General features: G+C 52.5%; 1 protein-coding gene across 3 annotated transcripts in view; it reads right to left on the reverse strand.

Moving 5' to 3' along the window:
* The window catches only part of PITPNM3 (PITPNM family member 3), a 98,085-nt gene that overhangs the window by 34,389 nt on the left and 46,337 nt on the right, over positions 1-17,359 (reverse strand). For all 3 annotated transcript variants that reach the window (XM_043477320.1, XM_043477318.1, XM_043477319.1), the window contains one exon: positions 7,383-7,430. In XM_043477320.1, the coding sequence (XP_043333255.1) occupies positions 7,383-7,430 (48 nt within the window). The remainder of the gene's footprint in view (positions 1-7,382; positions 7,431-17,359) is intronic.

A 17,359-nucleotide genomic window follows, 5' to 3' on the forward strand; every position in this document is an offset into this window, starting at 1 on the left:
TCACAGAGTGGGGCTGTCTCGCCAGTCCGGCTGGGTGGGTCTGCAGAGTCAAAATTACAAAGTGGCTTCTAGAAAAACAAATAAACATCCCTGTCTCGATACTCAAACAGCTTTAAAAAAAAATAAAGGAAGGGGTGGTTCTTTCACAAGTAAGTCAGTGGACGGTGCAGTACGGGCTCCAAGTTCCCCTCCAGCTTCCCCCTCCCCACTCGCCAATGAGGCTCCCTCCCGCCAGATCACCACAGGCCGTCCCTCCAAGGCCCCTCTCCTCAAGGCCAGGCTCTGCGGGATTGGGGGTGAGGACTTTCCACACAGTGACCTTCAGAGCTGGGAGAGGCCCAGGGCATCGTCCTCTGCCCCATGGGTTTCCTCAGCCAGAGAATGAAGTCCCACCCACTAGACTCTCCTCCAGTCACGCTGCTTGAGAGCCTTCCTTTTCCTGCTGGAAACCCCCGACAGAATCATGACTAGACTCTAACTGCCCTACAGAAATCTTGTCACGTCAGCCCCCACTGTCCTCTCCTGCAGCTTCCCCCATCCTTGACCACAGCCTGTGTAGTCCTCCTGCAGGCCCCATCTCCACCTGCCTCTCCACCACTCATCTCACCCTCTCTGAGCTCAACCACAGCAGCCTTTTGGCTGTGTTCAAGCATCTCCTGCCCCTCTTGCCACAGGGCCTTTGCACATCCTGTTCTCTGTGTCTGGACTCAACCTCTCACCCTCTGTGCCCAGATAGCCCCTACAGAAACCTCAGTGTTCCCTCCTCCAGGGGGTCTTCCCTTCTCACTCTCTTCCTCCCAAAAGCACATGGCTTTCTGTTTCCTGGGACTAATCCTTATACTTTCAGTTTTGTGGTTATTTCACTTGTCTTTCCCTCCTCCAACACCCAGCAGACTGTAAGGTCCTTCAAGGCTGGAACTGGGTTTGTTTTTGTGCCATTTTATCCCCAGAGACTATTAAGGTCCTGGCATATAAAAGAGGCTCATTAAATATTTTTCAAACAAGCAGATGAATGAACTAATCATTTGTTCCCGTTTTGTGCCCCTCTGTGTGTCAGAAGCTGCACACGTCCCAGGCAAAGCAGAAACAGCACACGGAGCCTCGCGTAAATGACTGCATCGGTGCTTTGACACACACAGGGTTGCACACTCACAAATGCATGGGCACACGTTTCCCTGCGTGCACACACACACACACACAAATGGACCATGCCAAGCATCGGCTTACGCACACGCACGCAAGAAAAGTGCTCCCAAGGCGGACGTCTGCCACCCTGAGCTCATTAAAGCCGGCTAAATATAGCCCGTCTGCAGCTGTGCTCAGCAAGCTGCCCACACAGGCCAGGAAAAGATACCAGTTACCAGACAGAGAGTGGGGAGGCCAGCCGTGGGCTGGGGGCTTCATGCACCACACCTATGTGGGAATCCTGGGGGTGCCAAGGGGATGAGGGTACGCAGGATGGGTAGCCCTTTGGTGGCTGGTCTGGGCGTTCAGAGCTGTTCCTTTAGTCCCTGATCGCAGGCAGTGGGAGGTGAAGTCAAGCCACGTCCCCATGACAGCATGGTCATCGTCCCCTCTCCCTTTCCGGGATAATCTACGGGCTCTTCTGATAGTTATTGGGGTCAAGGAACCAAGGTCAGCCCCAGATCTGGGACTGGAGCCAGGACACAGCCTGGGACACATTGGGACTTTGTCGGTGTCTCGGGTAGAGGCTTGGTCAGGATGAAGATCGAGGGATGGTCTGGGACCAGGACTGGCACTCAGTCCGGACCACTGCTGGGGTCCACTGAGTTCAGAGATCCATGGCTCACCTTGCTCTAACAAGCAGGCATGGACATGGGCAGACCCACCCCATGCCCTGGGCACTGCTTGCTGCCCTGCACTGGTCCCAGGAAAGCCATTTGATGACCACAAGTGCAGGGCACATGAGCAGGTCACACTGTACTCCACACAGACTGGGTCCAACTCCAAGGGCACATAGGAAGTCCTCCTGTCTGCCTGCCCCCTCCTCCCACCTCCCACAGGTGCAGATGAGAGAGAGGAAGTCCCTCCAATTTGCACTTTTCTGTGCACATCCTGGACTGCACGGTTTTTGGGGGGTGTTTGTGGAGCTGGCTCTTGGAGAGGGTACGTGTGTGACACAGGGGATAGCGACGCACTTCTCCCAGTACCTGGGGTGACCACAAAGGGGAAAAATAGGAAAATGGGAGCTCAGACCAGACATGAGACTAAGCTCTGGAGACAGAGGAGTGAAGAGATCTGGGTTTGAGAAACTTTGGTGGAAGGTTGTCTACCCCTGAGCCTGGCGGGCTACAGTTCACAGGGTCACAAAGAGTTGGACACGGCTGAAGGGACTTAGCATACATGCATTCATCTTCTCAGTGTGACACAGTTGTGATGACTGCAGCCCTTCTCAGCATCCAGGTGTTCATGAAGATCCATGTAGAGCGCCCGGGGCCTTGTGAAGCTGCTGAGAGGGTAAGGGAGGGGGGATGGAGAGAGTGATCCAACCATGGGTCTCCTGGGAGAGTCATGCTCCTCCCTGGAGTGGGACCTGGTGGGCAGGGGAAGGAGAGTTACTACACCCACCAAACCAATGGCTGTGCCCCCAGGCTCCTCTGTGACGATGGTAAGTTCCAGCAGGAAGTGGGTAGACCCACTCCCTGATCCAAACAGCTGTGAATGGACTAGAGGGCAGAGGCCAAGAGGGCTGGGTCCCAAGGGAATCACTCTGGAAGCCTAAGTCCTTCCTAGCATCTCTTGCTAGCATCTGCGAGCATCCCCTCCAGGGGGCTGGATGCACTGCTCCAGCTTCCCATCTAGCTTAAGAGAAAACTCTGCTTGGAGCTCCTTTTAGAAGTCAATGTGGAAAGGAAGGGGAAAGCAATGTAGAAAAGGTGGGCAGCTAGGTCATGCCGAGGAAAATCTCATCCCTTACTGGAGAGGAATCACGAAAGGGCATCGGGGGGTGTGAGGACAAGTCTGCCAGCTCTGAAGGTCTCTCTGACACTCTGGAGGAAGAAGCAAAGTGGGAAATACAAGAGGCAGGGAGGCCAGCATGGGGGGCTGGATTTGTCCAGGAGAAAGACGATGGTGGCTTCAACTGGAGAAGGGATGGGAAAGAGAGCAGGTGGAGGCATTAACTCTCCTGGGGTCAGAATGGGTGCTCATGGGGGTACAATCTGGCTCTGGAAGGTGGCAGAGAAGGAGAAGTCTAGGACCCACAGGTGTCTGGCTTGAGCTTGCAGAAAATGGTGCCATTCACTTGGTACAGAAGAGTGAGGTTCAATGAACAGGTAATAAGCTCACCAAGTCCTTGAACCCAGCACCACGTCAGTGCCAGAAAGTTTTAGTCACTTAGTCATGTCTAAATTTTTGTGGCCTGAGGGACTGTAGCCCACCAGGCTCCTCTGTCCATGGGATTTTCCAGGCAAGGATACTGGAATGGGTTGCCATTCCCTTCTCCAGGGGATCCTCCCGACCCAGGGATCGAACCTTGGTCTCCTGCATTGCAGGCAGATTCTTTGCCAGCTGAGCCACCAGGGAAGCCCTCGGGTGCCAGAAGCGCTCTGCAAATGTGGCCGCGCTGTGGGGCAGTGTGAACACTGCAGGACAGCAAGACGGCCGGCAAAGGAGGCCCGGAGACAGAGACAGCCGCAGAAAATCAGAGAGAGCTAGAGTGTCAGAGCTGGACGGGGTTCCACGTACAGACAGGCTGGAGGCCAGCCACAGGCAGAGGCGGGGGCTGTGCAGCAAGGCGGTGGGTGGAATCGGGGGGCCAGATCTCCTGCACCCCGACCTGAGCACCCATCTCTCCTCCACCCCTCCCTGGCCCCCCATGCGCTGGCCCCCTAGGCTTCCTCAAGCCTCATTCCAAATGGCAAGCACAAGCCAGAGGCAGCCAGTAGTTGCCAGCGCATCAGTGCAGCTGCAGGAGGAAGGCTGGGCTGCCTGGCAGAGGGGGTAGGATTCCAGAACACCCCCTCAAGACTCCCCCCAGGATCACTGAAGACAGGGCCTTACCTCCCGTACCTGCAGGGGAACTGGGGCCCTCGCAGGCCCATTCCCCAAACTCCTCCCAGTCTCTGTGGCCAGCTCGGGAGGGCTCCCTGGGGACTCAGACTGTGAAAGTGACAGCAGAACCCGTCACAGGACCGGCTAGGATTCAGCTCCTACACCTGCACCAGTGTTCTAACCTCATCCAGATGCCAATAATAAGTGAGAGCCAGGAAACGCTTCCTAGGTGCGGGGTGCAGACCCTGACACCCACGTATATTACCTCTATGCCCGCGGTGACTCTAGAAGTAAAGTAGACATTGTGATCACCTTTCCACAACTGAGCAAACCGAGGCCCAGGAATGTCAGGTAACTTGCCCAAAGCAGCACAGAGAGCAAATGAAGCGGCTGGGCTTCAAACGCAGGTCTGAACCTTTAAAGCTCAGAGCCCCAGGGTTTTCCGACTCCTCATGCAGGGCAATTTGCACCACCTCCCACCTTGTTTTTAGTGAGGTTTTGAAAAACCAAATGGAAAAATTAAATAAGATAATATACACAGAAGTAGAACATAAATGATAGAGCATGCTATAAATGTCAGGCATTGCCATTATTCTGTTTTTATTCAGGGTCACAGACATTTATTTTGCCGCAAATCACCGTCAACTACCACCATCATGTCATAAAAGAAAAGGTATTTGAATGTCATAATGTGTAGACAGGACAAAATTATGGAATAAAAATCCCGTTCTCGCAACTGAATGGGTTCAACATCACAATAAAACACATTACAGAACCATCATTTTGTCTCATTGTCAAAAATGTTGGGTTTGTGCTTGGGAATTACCGCCCTCAATGACCATTTCAGCTCTGAAATTCTTCCACGCATCTATAGTTATTTTTTACTAAACAAAAATATGCTTCAGGAGCAGACGTGGATGACAACCTTCAGCAAGATCATTCTGACTAAAATCTATAACCATGGTATAAAAAAAAAGGCTTTGCCTCTCCTTAAACACACATTTTTCCAACCAAGTCTGGAAGACACCAAACGTCTGATCAGTGTATTTGTGTCAGTGCAGAACAGAGCTGTGGCTGGCGTCGTGGAGACAGCCCCACGGCAGGTGGCCGTGTTTTTTCCCTTTGAGGATGTTGTGGTTTCTTCCTCCCAGAGGCCCAGGAGTGATCTGGGCTTGGTTTCTCTCTCACATTCCCGATGAATGTGATTAATCCTTTGTTTTTATTCTACGATATTTTGACATCTCCAGGGGAGTCTAGCTGGCCAAGGAGAGACTGCCCCTCCCAGACCATGCTAATTCCTAGAGATAACAAACAGCTCACCCTAGAATGTGCCTTTCATATGCAAACCAACCAATCGTGGGTCCTTCCCCAATCACCTCCTTTATCTAACTCTCACCCACCAAGCCAGTATCCACGCCCCTGCCCAGGAACCTTAGAACTAGAGACCATCCTATAGCCCAGAGCCTGCGACATTATTCAGACCAGCCAGTCCTCAGCTGTTTCCTCTGCCCTGCCATGCCTTTCCTATGGAAAACACAACCCGGGCTCTGGGCCATGCATTCCCCACGCTCCTTCTGCCTCCTGACCAACCTGGTGCTTCCCCCATGGTCCCTCCCCTGGAGAAGTGTAAATAACAAATCCTTCTGTCAAAAGCACTGATCTCTCTGGTCTTCACTCAGTCACCTCTATAAATCAAATTTCCATGGGTAAGGACTTCCCTGGCAGTCCAGTGCTTAAAAATCCCATGTTTCCACTGTAGGAAGCACAAGTTTGATCCCTGATCAGGGAACTAATCCCAGGGAACAGCATCCCATATGCTGTATGGCGTGGTCAATAAAATAATAAGCATACATATCTTTTTTTTTTGCTTCCTTTTTTTTCATTTATTTTTATTAGTTGGAGGCTAATTATTTTACAATACTGTAGTGGTTTTTTGCCATACATTGACATGAATCAGCCATGGAAGCGTGCGTATCTTAAAAAAACAACCTTGGGGGGACTTCCCTGGTGGTACAGTGGATAAAAATCCGCCGGCCAATTCAGGGGACACAGGTTCGATCCCTGGTCCAGGAAGATCCCACATACCATATGCCACAACCACTGAGCCTACTCTCTACAGCCCGTGCTCCCAAAAATCAAAAGAAGCCACTGTAGTGAGAATCCCGTGTACTGCAATGAAGAGCAGCCCCCACTTGCTGCAACCAGAGAAAAGCCTGTGCAGCAATGAAGATCCAGTGCAGCCATAAGTAAATAAATAAAGGAAGCTGTTTAAAAAAAAATCCTGTGGGTACATTTTAACACAGAGACTTTCTCATACAGGGCTTGGTTCCTCACATCCTGTAAGGACACGAGAGAGAGAACTGCCCACTCTCTGCACTGCCCCTCCCCTTGCCCCATGAACTTTTTGGCCTGAGCCTTGATGGGGTGGGGAGGGGGCGCCCCTCTCAGAGACACCCAAGCCTCCCAACCCCTGAGCGGCTTCATCTATGAACTGCCGCTGGATGTTAGGTGCACAGAAACCTTCTCGGAGACTGATGCACCTACTCGGGACAGGCCATGGGAAGCTGGTGCTGTAGGTACCCCTCCTGTGACTGATGGATGGGAGAACTTTGAGGAAGAAAGACTTCGGCCTGGGGGACAGGGTAGGCAGAATGGGCTGAGCCCCATAAAGCTGCAACCGTAGATCAAAAGAGAGCAGGAGAGAGAAGGAAGGAAAGTTCTGAGCCCAGACTCCCCCAGACACACACATACCCCCGCTTTGTGTAAAACTCAACACTGTCAACAGGAAAGACATCTGCCAGTCCACTCCAAACCTCCAAGAAAGATGCCCTGAGGTTGCTGCATCAGAAATGGACATCTTTACCAAGTCTCTCCTGGGTCTAACCTTGTGCTTGGCCTCTTGAGAAAACACCGGCAGAAGGAAACTTGGAGGAGTCTGCATCATTGGAAGGGCCACAAGCACCTGGGCAGCCCCACTCTGCAGACACGGCTTCCGAGTGATGGGACCCAAGGGTCCTGAGCCCAGGCACCACCTTGGTTACTGTGTCACCCACTGTGGTTCCTGGAAGTCGAGTCACCCGAAAGAGCCAATCTCAAAGGTTCAGAGGGTTTGCTCCCCTTTCCTGTTCCCCCCACCCTCTCTGCCCACAAGCAGAGCCCACACGAGGCTTCCCATGGTTCCACCTGCTCTGCTGGTCTCCGCCTCCTGGCCTGCCGCCCCCCCTCCCCCCAGCCTCAGGCTCCAGGGGCAGAAAGTGGCCCCAGCCCTCTGGTCCCGCGCAGTAGTGAAAACCCTACCACCCAAATGGGTGAGGGAGCTTGGACCCTTCCAAGAAGAGACTCCTGGGGAGTAGTCAGGGGGCACTCACGCTGCTTCTCCTGGAGGAGGCTGGAAGTGCATGGCGTGCTCCCTTCTCCTGCAGAAGAAAAAGAGAGAGGTGAGTGGACACCCCATCACTGTTGGCCAGACACGGGGAGGCCACGGTGGCCGCCTCAGCCCCTCCTGTCTGGCTGCTTCCTCCCTGAGCAGGGGGTGGGCAGAGGGATTCCCCCAGCCCCTCATGCCCTGCCCCACCCCTGCCACCCCCAGATCTGGGCTCTTTATACCTTTATACATGACAAAGCAGGAACCTGATGCCGCTGCCTGGGAAGGCGGGTCCTGGACACCTTTTTACCTTTGCCTGCTCACCTTCATAGAGCAGATGCTTACGTGGGTTGCTCTCTGCTCTTACTCTCACCCATGAGGGTCACCATGGCCCTGCAGACAACCGGAAAGCTCTGCCTCTAGTCCAGCCTCTCTCCTAAGTCCTTGATCCACATCACCTCCTGGACATCTGTTCATCAGATTGCCCACCAGCACCACAACCACAGAGTGGGTCCTGGGACTGCCCCTCTGTCCAAGTCTCCACCTCAACGAAGCCACCACCTTCTCACCAAGCCTGGGAACCACCCGTGACCCCCTCCCTGTCTCATCCCCACATTCAGTCAGTCACAGAACGCGGGGGGTCTGGCTCCTTCTCTCCTCCTTACCCTCTCCTATTTCACCAGATTGGCACTCCCCAGTGGCAGGTACTTCTGTATTGTGCACTGGAGTGTCCCTAGGCCTAGAACTGTGTGTCTCAGTCAATATTCGTTGAATGAATAAATGAATGAAGCACGCGTGCGCGCGCGCACACACACACACTCCCTAAATATAGAAATCCATCCTGTCTCCTTAAGCTATTGCAATAGCTCCTGCCTTTTGATGAGAAGCTTTTTTCTATAATTGTGAAAGTAATACAAGCTCCTTATGGAACATTTGGAAAACTCCAACCAACATAGAAAAGGGAAAAGATTCCTTATAATCCCACAACTGAGGGAAAGCTGGTTCCATTCTATGTCATTCTTTCCAGGCTTTTTTCCATACACATTTTCTTGGGGCCAAATGAGATCATATCAGCCCTCTGTGGGCAGGGATTATGTCACTTATCTCTGTATTCCCAACAGATAGATGAATGGTGGTTGGCTCTGAAAGGTATCATAGATAATAAAGAAGCACTTCAAGTGGAAGCATGAATAAATACATAAAGCTATGAAACCTCTGTAAATATCACTCCAATGGCTTTTGAATCTCCTATGGAGAGCCTACATCATTGTTGCTGTTTAGTCGCTCAGTCGTGTCCGACTCTTTTGCGACCACCCTCAGCATTGACAGGCAAATTCTTTACCACTGAGCCACTTGGGAAGCCCAAACTACATCATGGTTGACTTTAAAATTATCCTATTAGCAATTCATCCCCTCCTATGCAAATGGCACAATATCATTCCTTTTTTAAGTCTGGGTAATATTCCATTGTATAAATGTGCCACATCTCCTTTATCCATTCTTCTGTTGATGCTTCCATGTCCTGGTTATTGTAAATAGTACTACAATAAATATTGGGCTGCATGGATCTTTTGGAATTACAGTTTTTTCCAGGTGAATTGGCAGATTGGGATTGACATGTATAGACTACATGTGTGTGAAAGTCACTCAGTCATATCCGACTCTTTGTGACCCCTATACAGTTCATGGAATTCTCCAGGCCAGGATACTGGAATGGGTAGCCTGTCCCTTCTCCAGCAGATCTTCCTGACCCAGGGTCTCCTGCATTGCAGGCAGATTCTTTACAAGCTGAGCTACCAGGGAATCCCTGTTGGAAATGTATAAAACAGATAACTAATGAGGACCTACTCTATAGCTCAGGGAACTCTCCTCAGTGCTCTGTGGTGACCTAAATGGGAAAGAAATCCAAAAAATGAGGAGATATAGGTATACCCATGGCTGACTCACCTTGCAGAAAATAAAACAACATTGTAAAGCAACTATACCCCAATAAAAATTTTAATTTAAAATAAAAATAAAATTATCCTATTGGCAGAAAGTTTCAAAATCTCACCATTATAATTACTGCTGCAAGGACATCTTTGTATTGAAGCTCTTTCTGCATGTTTTATGATTTCCTCAAAATACAGCCAAAGGAGGACAATTCTGGGTCAAAGGGCAGGAACCTTTTTCAGACTCCTGATGTTTATTACCTGATTTCTCTCCAGAGAGGTGTATGTACTGATTCACACACCCAGGCGCAGTGGAAGTAAGGGCAACTCTTAACAGACCCTCACCTTCCTGGCATTTATATTGGTCTGTTGGATTTCTCTGCCTCTGACTTCACCAGATTAATCTTTTGAAAGCTGGCCTTCCCAAGCCACTCTCTTGCTTCAAGCCCTCCCATCATTGAACTCTGAGCCTGGCAAGAAAGCCTCTCCTTAAAGTGGCCCCCGCCCACATCACCAACCTTTACCCACCCCTTCCTGCTTCACCTCCACCAGCCAAATCACTGGTACACCATTACGGTTCTTCCATCTTTCTCTTTCAAAGGCTCGGTATCTTACCAACTAGGTTGAGAATCAATCCTGGGGCCACCTCTTCCATGAAGGCTTTGATCTACATTGCCTGCCCCTCAAAGGCCTGAATTCTCAGGACCTCTGTCCCCAAAGGTCATCTCTGCATCCCAAGGGCCTCACAGGGTCAGGTTCAGCAATGGTCAAATCCCTTCTGTCTGAAATGTCCACTTGGAGCCCACCCTACCTGACTGGAGGGCTCAGAAAGGGACCTGAGCCAAACCTCCAGGAGCTAGAAAACTCCCTGTAGCCAGAGCGAGGCTGGACTCTGAGGACAGGAGTCCCAGGTCCTCAGCCTCAGCCCACAGGGAGCCCTGTCAGTCAGCAGTTCCATCTGAGCCACCCCCACCCCCAAGGATCTTCAGCCAGGAGGAGCCCCTTGGCATCAGGAGTCTTAGCCCTGGTTCTCTGGCTCCATGTTTTGGGGGTTCAATTATACACATCTGTCCAATGGAAGGTCTCACTCTGCCCTGCTGAAGGGTGCCCTTGCTCTGCCAGGACAAGGGTCTGTGACCTGGGGGACAGCACAGAAGTGGTCAGATTGCTGTGTAGGGTGCAGGGTAGGCAACACAGAGGTCACACCTCCAGCTTGAAATCTCTAGCTAGAAGCAGAATCCTGCCGTCCAGGTAGGACCCTCTCTTCCGACCTTGATGGCAGAACCTACAGACACCAGGCCTGGTATCCCCAGCTTCCTGAGCAAGTCTGAGTTAGTTCTCTGAAAAAAATGTGTCCACAGCTTCTCCCAAAGACTCCAATTATCCAAGGAAGATTCTGGGACACAGAGAGAAGCCGCCTCCAGGCCTCTCCTGGGGACCCCTCAAGCCCTTCCCCAGGCAAAGTTGCAGGTCCCTTCCCTGCAGACTCAAGGGTGGCTCCCGTATAGGAACCTCCGCCACCTCCCCACCAACAATCCAGGAGCTGACGGGCGACTCCCTTCCAAGTGAATGAACCATCCCAGCTGCCATGCACCAGAATCCATCACCCTGTTTCTGCAGCCCTCTGCCTGCCAGGGCTGCCTTCTCAGCTCACATCACCTGAATCCCAATCTGTCTCCCTCCTTCATGGGATCAGAGCCCCTGGGTGCTCTCAAAGGCAGGAGTGGAGAGTGGAAAGAGCATAGAGGTGGAGTCGGGAGGTTGAGATTCCCTTTCAGGCTCCCATGGACTCGTTGTGTGAACTGAGGCAAGTCCCTCTCCCTCACTGAGCCTCATCCCCACAATCTAGTATGGGTCCTTTCCATACGGTTAATGCAGTTCTCAAGGCAAGAATACTGAAGCGGTTTGCCATTCCCTTCTCCAGTGGACCACGTTTTGAGTGACGAAGAATTGATGCTTTTGAACTGTGGTCTTGGAGAAGACTCTTCAGAGTCTCTTGGACTGCAAGGAAATCAAACCAGTCAATCCTAAAGGAAACCAGTCCTGAACATTCTTTGGAAGGGCTGATGTTGAAGCTAAAGCTCCAATACTTCGGCCACCTGATGAGAAGAACTGACTCATTGGAAAAGACCCTGATGCTGGGAAAGATTGAAGGCAGGAGGAGAAGGGGACGACAGAGGATGAGATGGTTGGATGGCATCACCAACTCGACAGACATGGGTTTGAGCAAACTCCAAGAGCTGGTGATGGGCAGGGAGGCCTGGCGTACTGCAGTCCATGGGTCACAAAGAGTCGGACACGACTGAGCAACTGAACTGACTGGCTGAATGAGTGTGGGTCCAGTGTTCTCTGAGGACCCTATAAGTACTGAAAGCCCTTGGGTTACACTGCATTATGATTAAACACCTGGATTCAAATCTTGGACACGTACCCTTGGACAAGTTAACCTCTGCAAGCCTCAATCTTCTAATCTATGAAATGGAGATAGTGGTGCTCCTACCTAGAGAGTTATTGTGAAGATCAAATGATCAACGAGTGTAAAGTCTTTAGCACACAGCCTGGCACACAGCAGCCATTCAAGAAGTGAAAGTAAAAGTGTTAATCGCATCAGTCCTGTCTGACACTTCCGTCTGTAGCCTGACATGGATTGTAGCCCACCAGGCTCCTCTGTCCATGGGATTCTCCAGGCAAGAATACTGGAGTGGGTTCCCATTCCCTTCTCCAGGGGATCCTCCCAACCCAGGGATTGAACCAAGGTCTCCGCATCTCGGGCAGATTCTTTACCATCTGAGCCACCAAGATTGGGCTTATTGTTGGTTCATTATCAATACTTTTAACAGCTGGTTCAAGGTTTTGTCTCTTCTGTCACCAGCGTGACCCCAGATGGAGTGGGGTGGAGAGACTCAATGGTTAGTGCAGGATGTCAGCTCACAGTGTTCCCCAGGCCAGGGGTCATGTGCTCTAGAGAGGAGACCCAGGTGGAAAAGAGGCCTGGGCATCCTCTCAGAGTGGCCCCCACCGCCAGCGTGACGAGGTGACTGCAGACCCCACATCTGATGTCAGATGTATGGGTCAGAGCTGAACACGCACGTGTGGACTGAGAACAAGCTGAGTCCACAGGGCAAGTCGGCTCCCTCCACCCAGCAGGACAGAAGCCTCACATGGAGATGAAGACACTTACTTACAAAACCCCTTCTATTCATCTCTCTGCCAAGCACTGTGCCAGGGGCCGTGGGGGATGCGGAGATGAGAAAGTCAAGGTGAGATGACGGAGAAGGAGGCAGAGACTCACTCTGACCCAGGGACCCCAAGGAAGGTGTGGCAGAGTCACAGCTTGAGAGCCTCGGGGCAAAGAGAGCTTTGACAGGGAGAGAGAATAGGACTGTGTCTGCTATACATTGAGCCCAAGAAAAGGCAGGTGTCGGGGAGCAGGCGCTGCAGCAGAGAAGAAAACTGTGCCTGGAGACGCAGAGGGAGTCGCTAACTCTTCCAAACCCGAGTCTCCTGCCATTTCTACTGCACTCCAAACTAGCTACATTACTAGCAGAGCCCAGTGCAAAATGAAAATGCAGGGGCCCTCATTCAGAAAGAAAGAAAAACTGGGAATTTCCTGGTGGTCCAGTGGTTAGAATTCCATGATTTCACTGCCAAGGGCACCGGTTCAATCCCTGGTTAGGGAACTAGGATCCCACAAGCCCTGTGATGTGGTGAAAAAGAAGGGAAAAGAAAAAAGACTATTAGAGGCACTAAAACATAGAGTTTTTCCCCTTTGTCCTCTCTTGACCTGTCTAGGCAGCTTTTATTTGCTATTTAATGTTATGCTCTCTCATGCACAGGGATACTCAGGAGGTGAGTGTAGACACTCACAGGTGCCTGGGGGCCCCGCTCCTCAACTTGGCCCCCAAGCCCAGCGGCCACCAGCTGCTGGCTTCCCTCTCCCACCAGCTGCCAGACCTGGGCACTGTGCCATGACTGAGAGCAAGGAAGCTGGGCGCCACGCGTCCTCCCTTCCCACTGCCTGCTGTCCCACCCCCCTGGGCAGGCAGGCGACTCCCAAGAGTGCTGCAGCCTCTGCCTCAAAATGCCTTAGGTCCCTGGATGGGTGGGTGAGAGTCTGAGTCACTGACCGAATGCTCTGCAGCCCTGCCAGCCCCTGGCGGGGACACCTGCTCTGCCCTGAGACACTGGGATCTATGCCTCTGACCCCACCCCTCCCGGCACCCAGGCCCCTGCTTGGGGAAGACAGTAGCTCTCTGTGGGCAGGGACAGGGAGGAGGAGGCTGGGTGGGGTCAGGGAGCCAGAGGGCAGGAGAGCGGGAGGCCAAGAGCCCATCCTGGGAGGGAGGGAAAGGGGGCTTTCTAGAGCAGAGGCTTCTGGCGATCGCTCAGGCCGTGTGGACAGCACCACGTGTGAACCAAGCTCCCAGTCCCTGGCACGTGCTCCACTGTACATCAGGCGGCACTTACAAAGCACAGATATGAAGAAAAAATCATTCAGAATTGAGATCATTCATCCCAAATCCAGGGACTGGTGCTGAAGATGAAGCTCCAATACTTTGGCCACCTGATGTAAACAGCCGACTCACTAGAAAAGACCCTGAGGATGGGGAAGGTTGAAGGTGGAAGAAGAGGACAGCAGAGGAGGAGATGGTTGGATGGCATCACTGTGTCAATGGACGTGAACTTGGGCAAACTCCGGGAGGTAGTGAGGGACAGGGAGGCCTGGTGTGCTGCAGTCCATGGGGTCACAAAGAGTCAGACACAACTTAGCAACTGAACAACAACAACACCCCAAACCTGGGGCTTTTCAGAGCACAGGTTGCAGCCCTGACCACAGCACATACATCTGGTGTTTCTCCAGGACCTACTCTCTGCCAGACCCTGGGGAATGGGGAGGCGTCCAGCCGAGGGATGAGCTAGGTCTGGTCCATCCCCTCCCTGTTCTCATGCCAGGCCCTGGGAGCGACTTCCCTGGATGGTTTAAGAGATGCTGATATCAAGCAATATTTCATTACCAGAAAGGAAACAGGATTTGTACCCCAGGCAGGATTTCAGTGGGCATAATGCCTGGTGGGGGAGTGGAGCTGGGGCATTAAGACTGGGGGCAGGAGTGGTGGAGCAGGGGTGCAGAAGTGGAAAGAAGCCAGGAAGGAGTGTCACTGAGATGCTGGTACGGATTCACACTGGTGTCACCTGAGTAGAAGGAAGACTGTTAGAAAGGGAGGTCAGAGCTTCCCCCACCACGCGGGCTCAGTGGTGGAAACCAGAAAGGCTGCCTCTGGGCTGCAGGGGCTTTGTGGTCTGCCCATCACTGACCCACCTGCTAGGTCACTGAGATCTCATACCTGTGTGGAAAAGGCCGCCTTCACAGATAAGGAGACAGGCTCAGAAGGAGAAAGTCACTAACCCGATTTCAGATCTGGTCCCTTCCAATGCCCCACACCTGACGAAGGCTCTTCCATGACCTCTGCCTCCTGTTGGTGGAGGGGGGGGGGGGGCTTTCTATTTTTGTTTTTAAAATTTACTTATTTATTTGGCTGCACCAGGTTTATGTTGCAGCAGGCAGGATCTTTTTTTTTTCCTCTTTTAGCTGCGGCCTGCATTGGAAAAGATCCTGATGCTGGGAAAGATTGAAGGCAGGAGGTGAAGGGGACGATGGAGGATGAGATGGTTGGATGGCATCACTGACTCAATAGACGTGAGTTTGAGCAAGCTCCGGGAGATGGTGATGGACAGGGAAGCCTGGCGTGCTGCAATCCATGGGGTAGCAAAGAGTCAGACATGACTGAGTGACTGAACAACAAATGCAGGATCTTTAGTTGTGACAGGTGAGATCTAGCTCCCCAGCCAGGGATGGAACTCAGGCCCCCTGCACTGGGAGCATGAAATCTTAGCTACTGGCCCACCGGGGAAGTCCCAGAAAGGGGCTTTCTAGAGCAGAGGCTTCCAGGGATGGCTCAGGCCGTGTGGACAGTACTTCCTGAAGTGAGGTGTCAGGGGATGAAGAGGGGGGAGCAGGGGGGCAGGGAGAAGGGGCTGTCTGTAAGGAGCGCTGGGGAGAAGCACCCAGAGGCTGGAGCCAACCTTCAGGGTTACTGAAGCTTGAATGCCTGAGCCCAGCGTCCGAGGGGCCTGGTAAGGCCACCGACCTGGACAAGAAGGAGCTTGCTGTGTGACAAGGAAGGCGTGGAGCCCGAGCAGCGGGAAGCTGGCCTTCCCTGCCCAGCCGCTGACTCTTGGCTCGGCTCTGTCTTCCCTTGCAGCCACCAGCAGCCTTGCAGAGGAGTCGGAGGCGCTGAAGCCGGCTTCCTGATTAGTGGGCTCCCAGGACGAGGGCGATTAACCAGATGTGCAGCTGTCTCTGCCACTGTCTAAATGAGACCCCACTTGGCCTAAGCTTTCCAGGGCCCCTGGGCCCAACAGCCTCGCCTTGGCTAGAGTTTTCTTCAAATGCAGAAACTGCCAGTACAACAGCCTACAAACACAACAGGCTACACAGAGAGGGCTGGGTACTGGGAGGGCTGGTCCTCTGTCACCCACGAATCCTGCCTGTCCCAACCTCACACACACATCTCAGCTCTGTCATCTCCTCCAAGAAGATGCTGCTACAGTGTATTCTGCTCATGGTTCCTGAGTGATTTTATATTTCCTCTTTCCAATCCCCCTCCATCAAACTGCGAGCTCCCCAAGAGCAAGAGGAGCAAAGTGTGTGGGTAAGAACAGACACGCAATCACCAAACACCTGAATTGGGAGGATGGAGTGGCCACTGGGGAAGCAATTCAGGCAGATGGGCCTTGGGAAAGAAGGAATCAGGAATTCAGCTTTTGATATGTCAAAAAAGTATCTGGGAAGACCCCATGGAGCAGGAATATGAGCAGCTGAAGACCCGTGATCTGCCAAGATTTGGGGGTCTGAACCAGGTTCTGGCCAGCCTGGTAACTCAACTCACGAAGTAGGGCTGAGAAGGAAAAAAAACACAAACCTCCCTCCCTGCTCAGGGTGCTCCCCAGATGCTGAGCCTCTGCTGAGCTGCAGGGTCAAGATTCACCCTCCGGACTTCCCTGGTGGGCCAGTGGCTGAGAATCCACCTGGCAATTCAGGGGACACAGGTTCGATCCCGGTTCCAGGAAGATCCGAGAGCAAGTAAGCCCATGTACCACAATTGCCGAGCCCACGTGTAGCAACTACCGAAGCCCGCGAGCCCTGAACCTGTGTTCCGCAGCAGAGAAGCCACCCAATGAGAGGCCTACACACCGCAGCCGGAGAGTAGGCCCTGCTCCCACAGCTAGAGAAAGCCCACCTGCAGCAGTGGAGACCCAGCGCAGCCAGAAAGAAAGAAATACATCTTTAGAGAAAAGACTCACTCTCATTACCTCTCACCTGGCCCATCACAATGCCTCCTGCACTCATTCCTGGTCCCTCCTGTTGCCTTCTAAACTACCTTCTAGAACGATCTTTCTAAAATGTGGCTTGTCACTCCCACTTAAACTACTCCATGGGTCCCCAGGGATACTCTTGAGAGGGCTTCAACTCCTCACCCTGATGTTCAGGGTTTCATCTTCAACATCCCCACCCCTACCTCTTCTCCCAGACCTCTTGATCCCTTTGGCCACCACTCAGCCCAATATCCGGAGAAGGCAATGGCACCACACTCCAGTACTCTTGCCTGGAAAATCCCATGGACAGAGGAGCCTGGTAGGCTGCAGTCCATGGGGTCGCTAAGAGTCGGACATGACTGAACGACTTCACTTTCACTTTTCACTTTCATGCATTGGAGAAGGAAATGGCAACCCACTCCAGTGTTCTTGCCTGGAGAATCCCAAGGACAGGGGAGCCTGGTGGGCTGCTGTCTATGGGGTCTCCCAGAGTTGGACATGACTGAAGTGACTTAGCAGCAGCAGCAGCAGCAGCCCAGTATCTAGCATCCCAACTTTCATCAAGGCGAACTGTATGCAACTCCCCAAACTTCCCTGCCTTCTCGTGCCTCCCGCTGCATCTTCACACCTGCCGTCCCCTCCTCCTGCTGCACCCTGATGGGTCTATCCAAAG

This window comes from Cervus canadensis, chromosome 1 (assembly GCF_019320065.1).
Source record: "Cervus canadensis isolate Bull #8, Minnesota chromosome 1, ASM1932006v1, whole genome shotgun sequence".
Taxonomy (NCBI): Eukaryota; Metazoa; Chordata; class Mammalia; order Artiodactyla; family Cervidae; genus Cervus; species Cervus canadensis.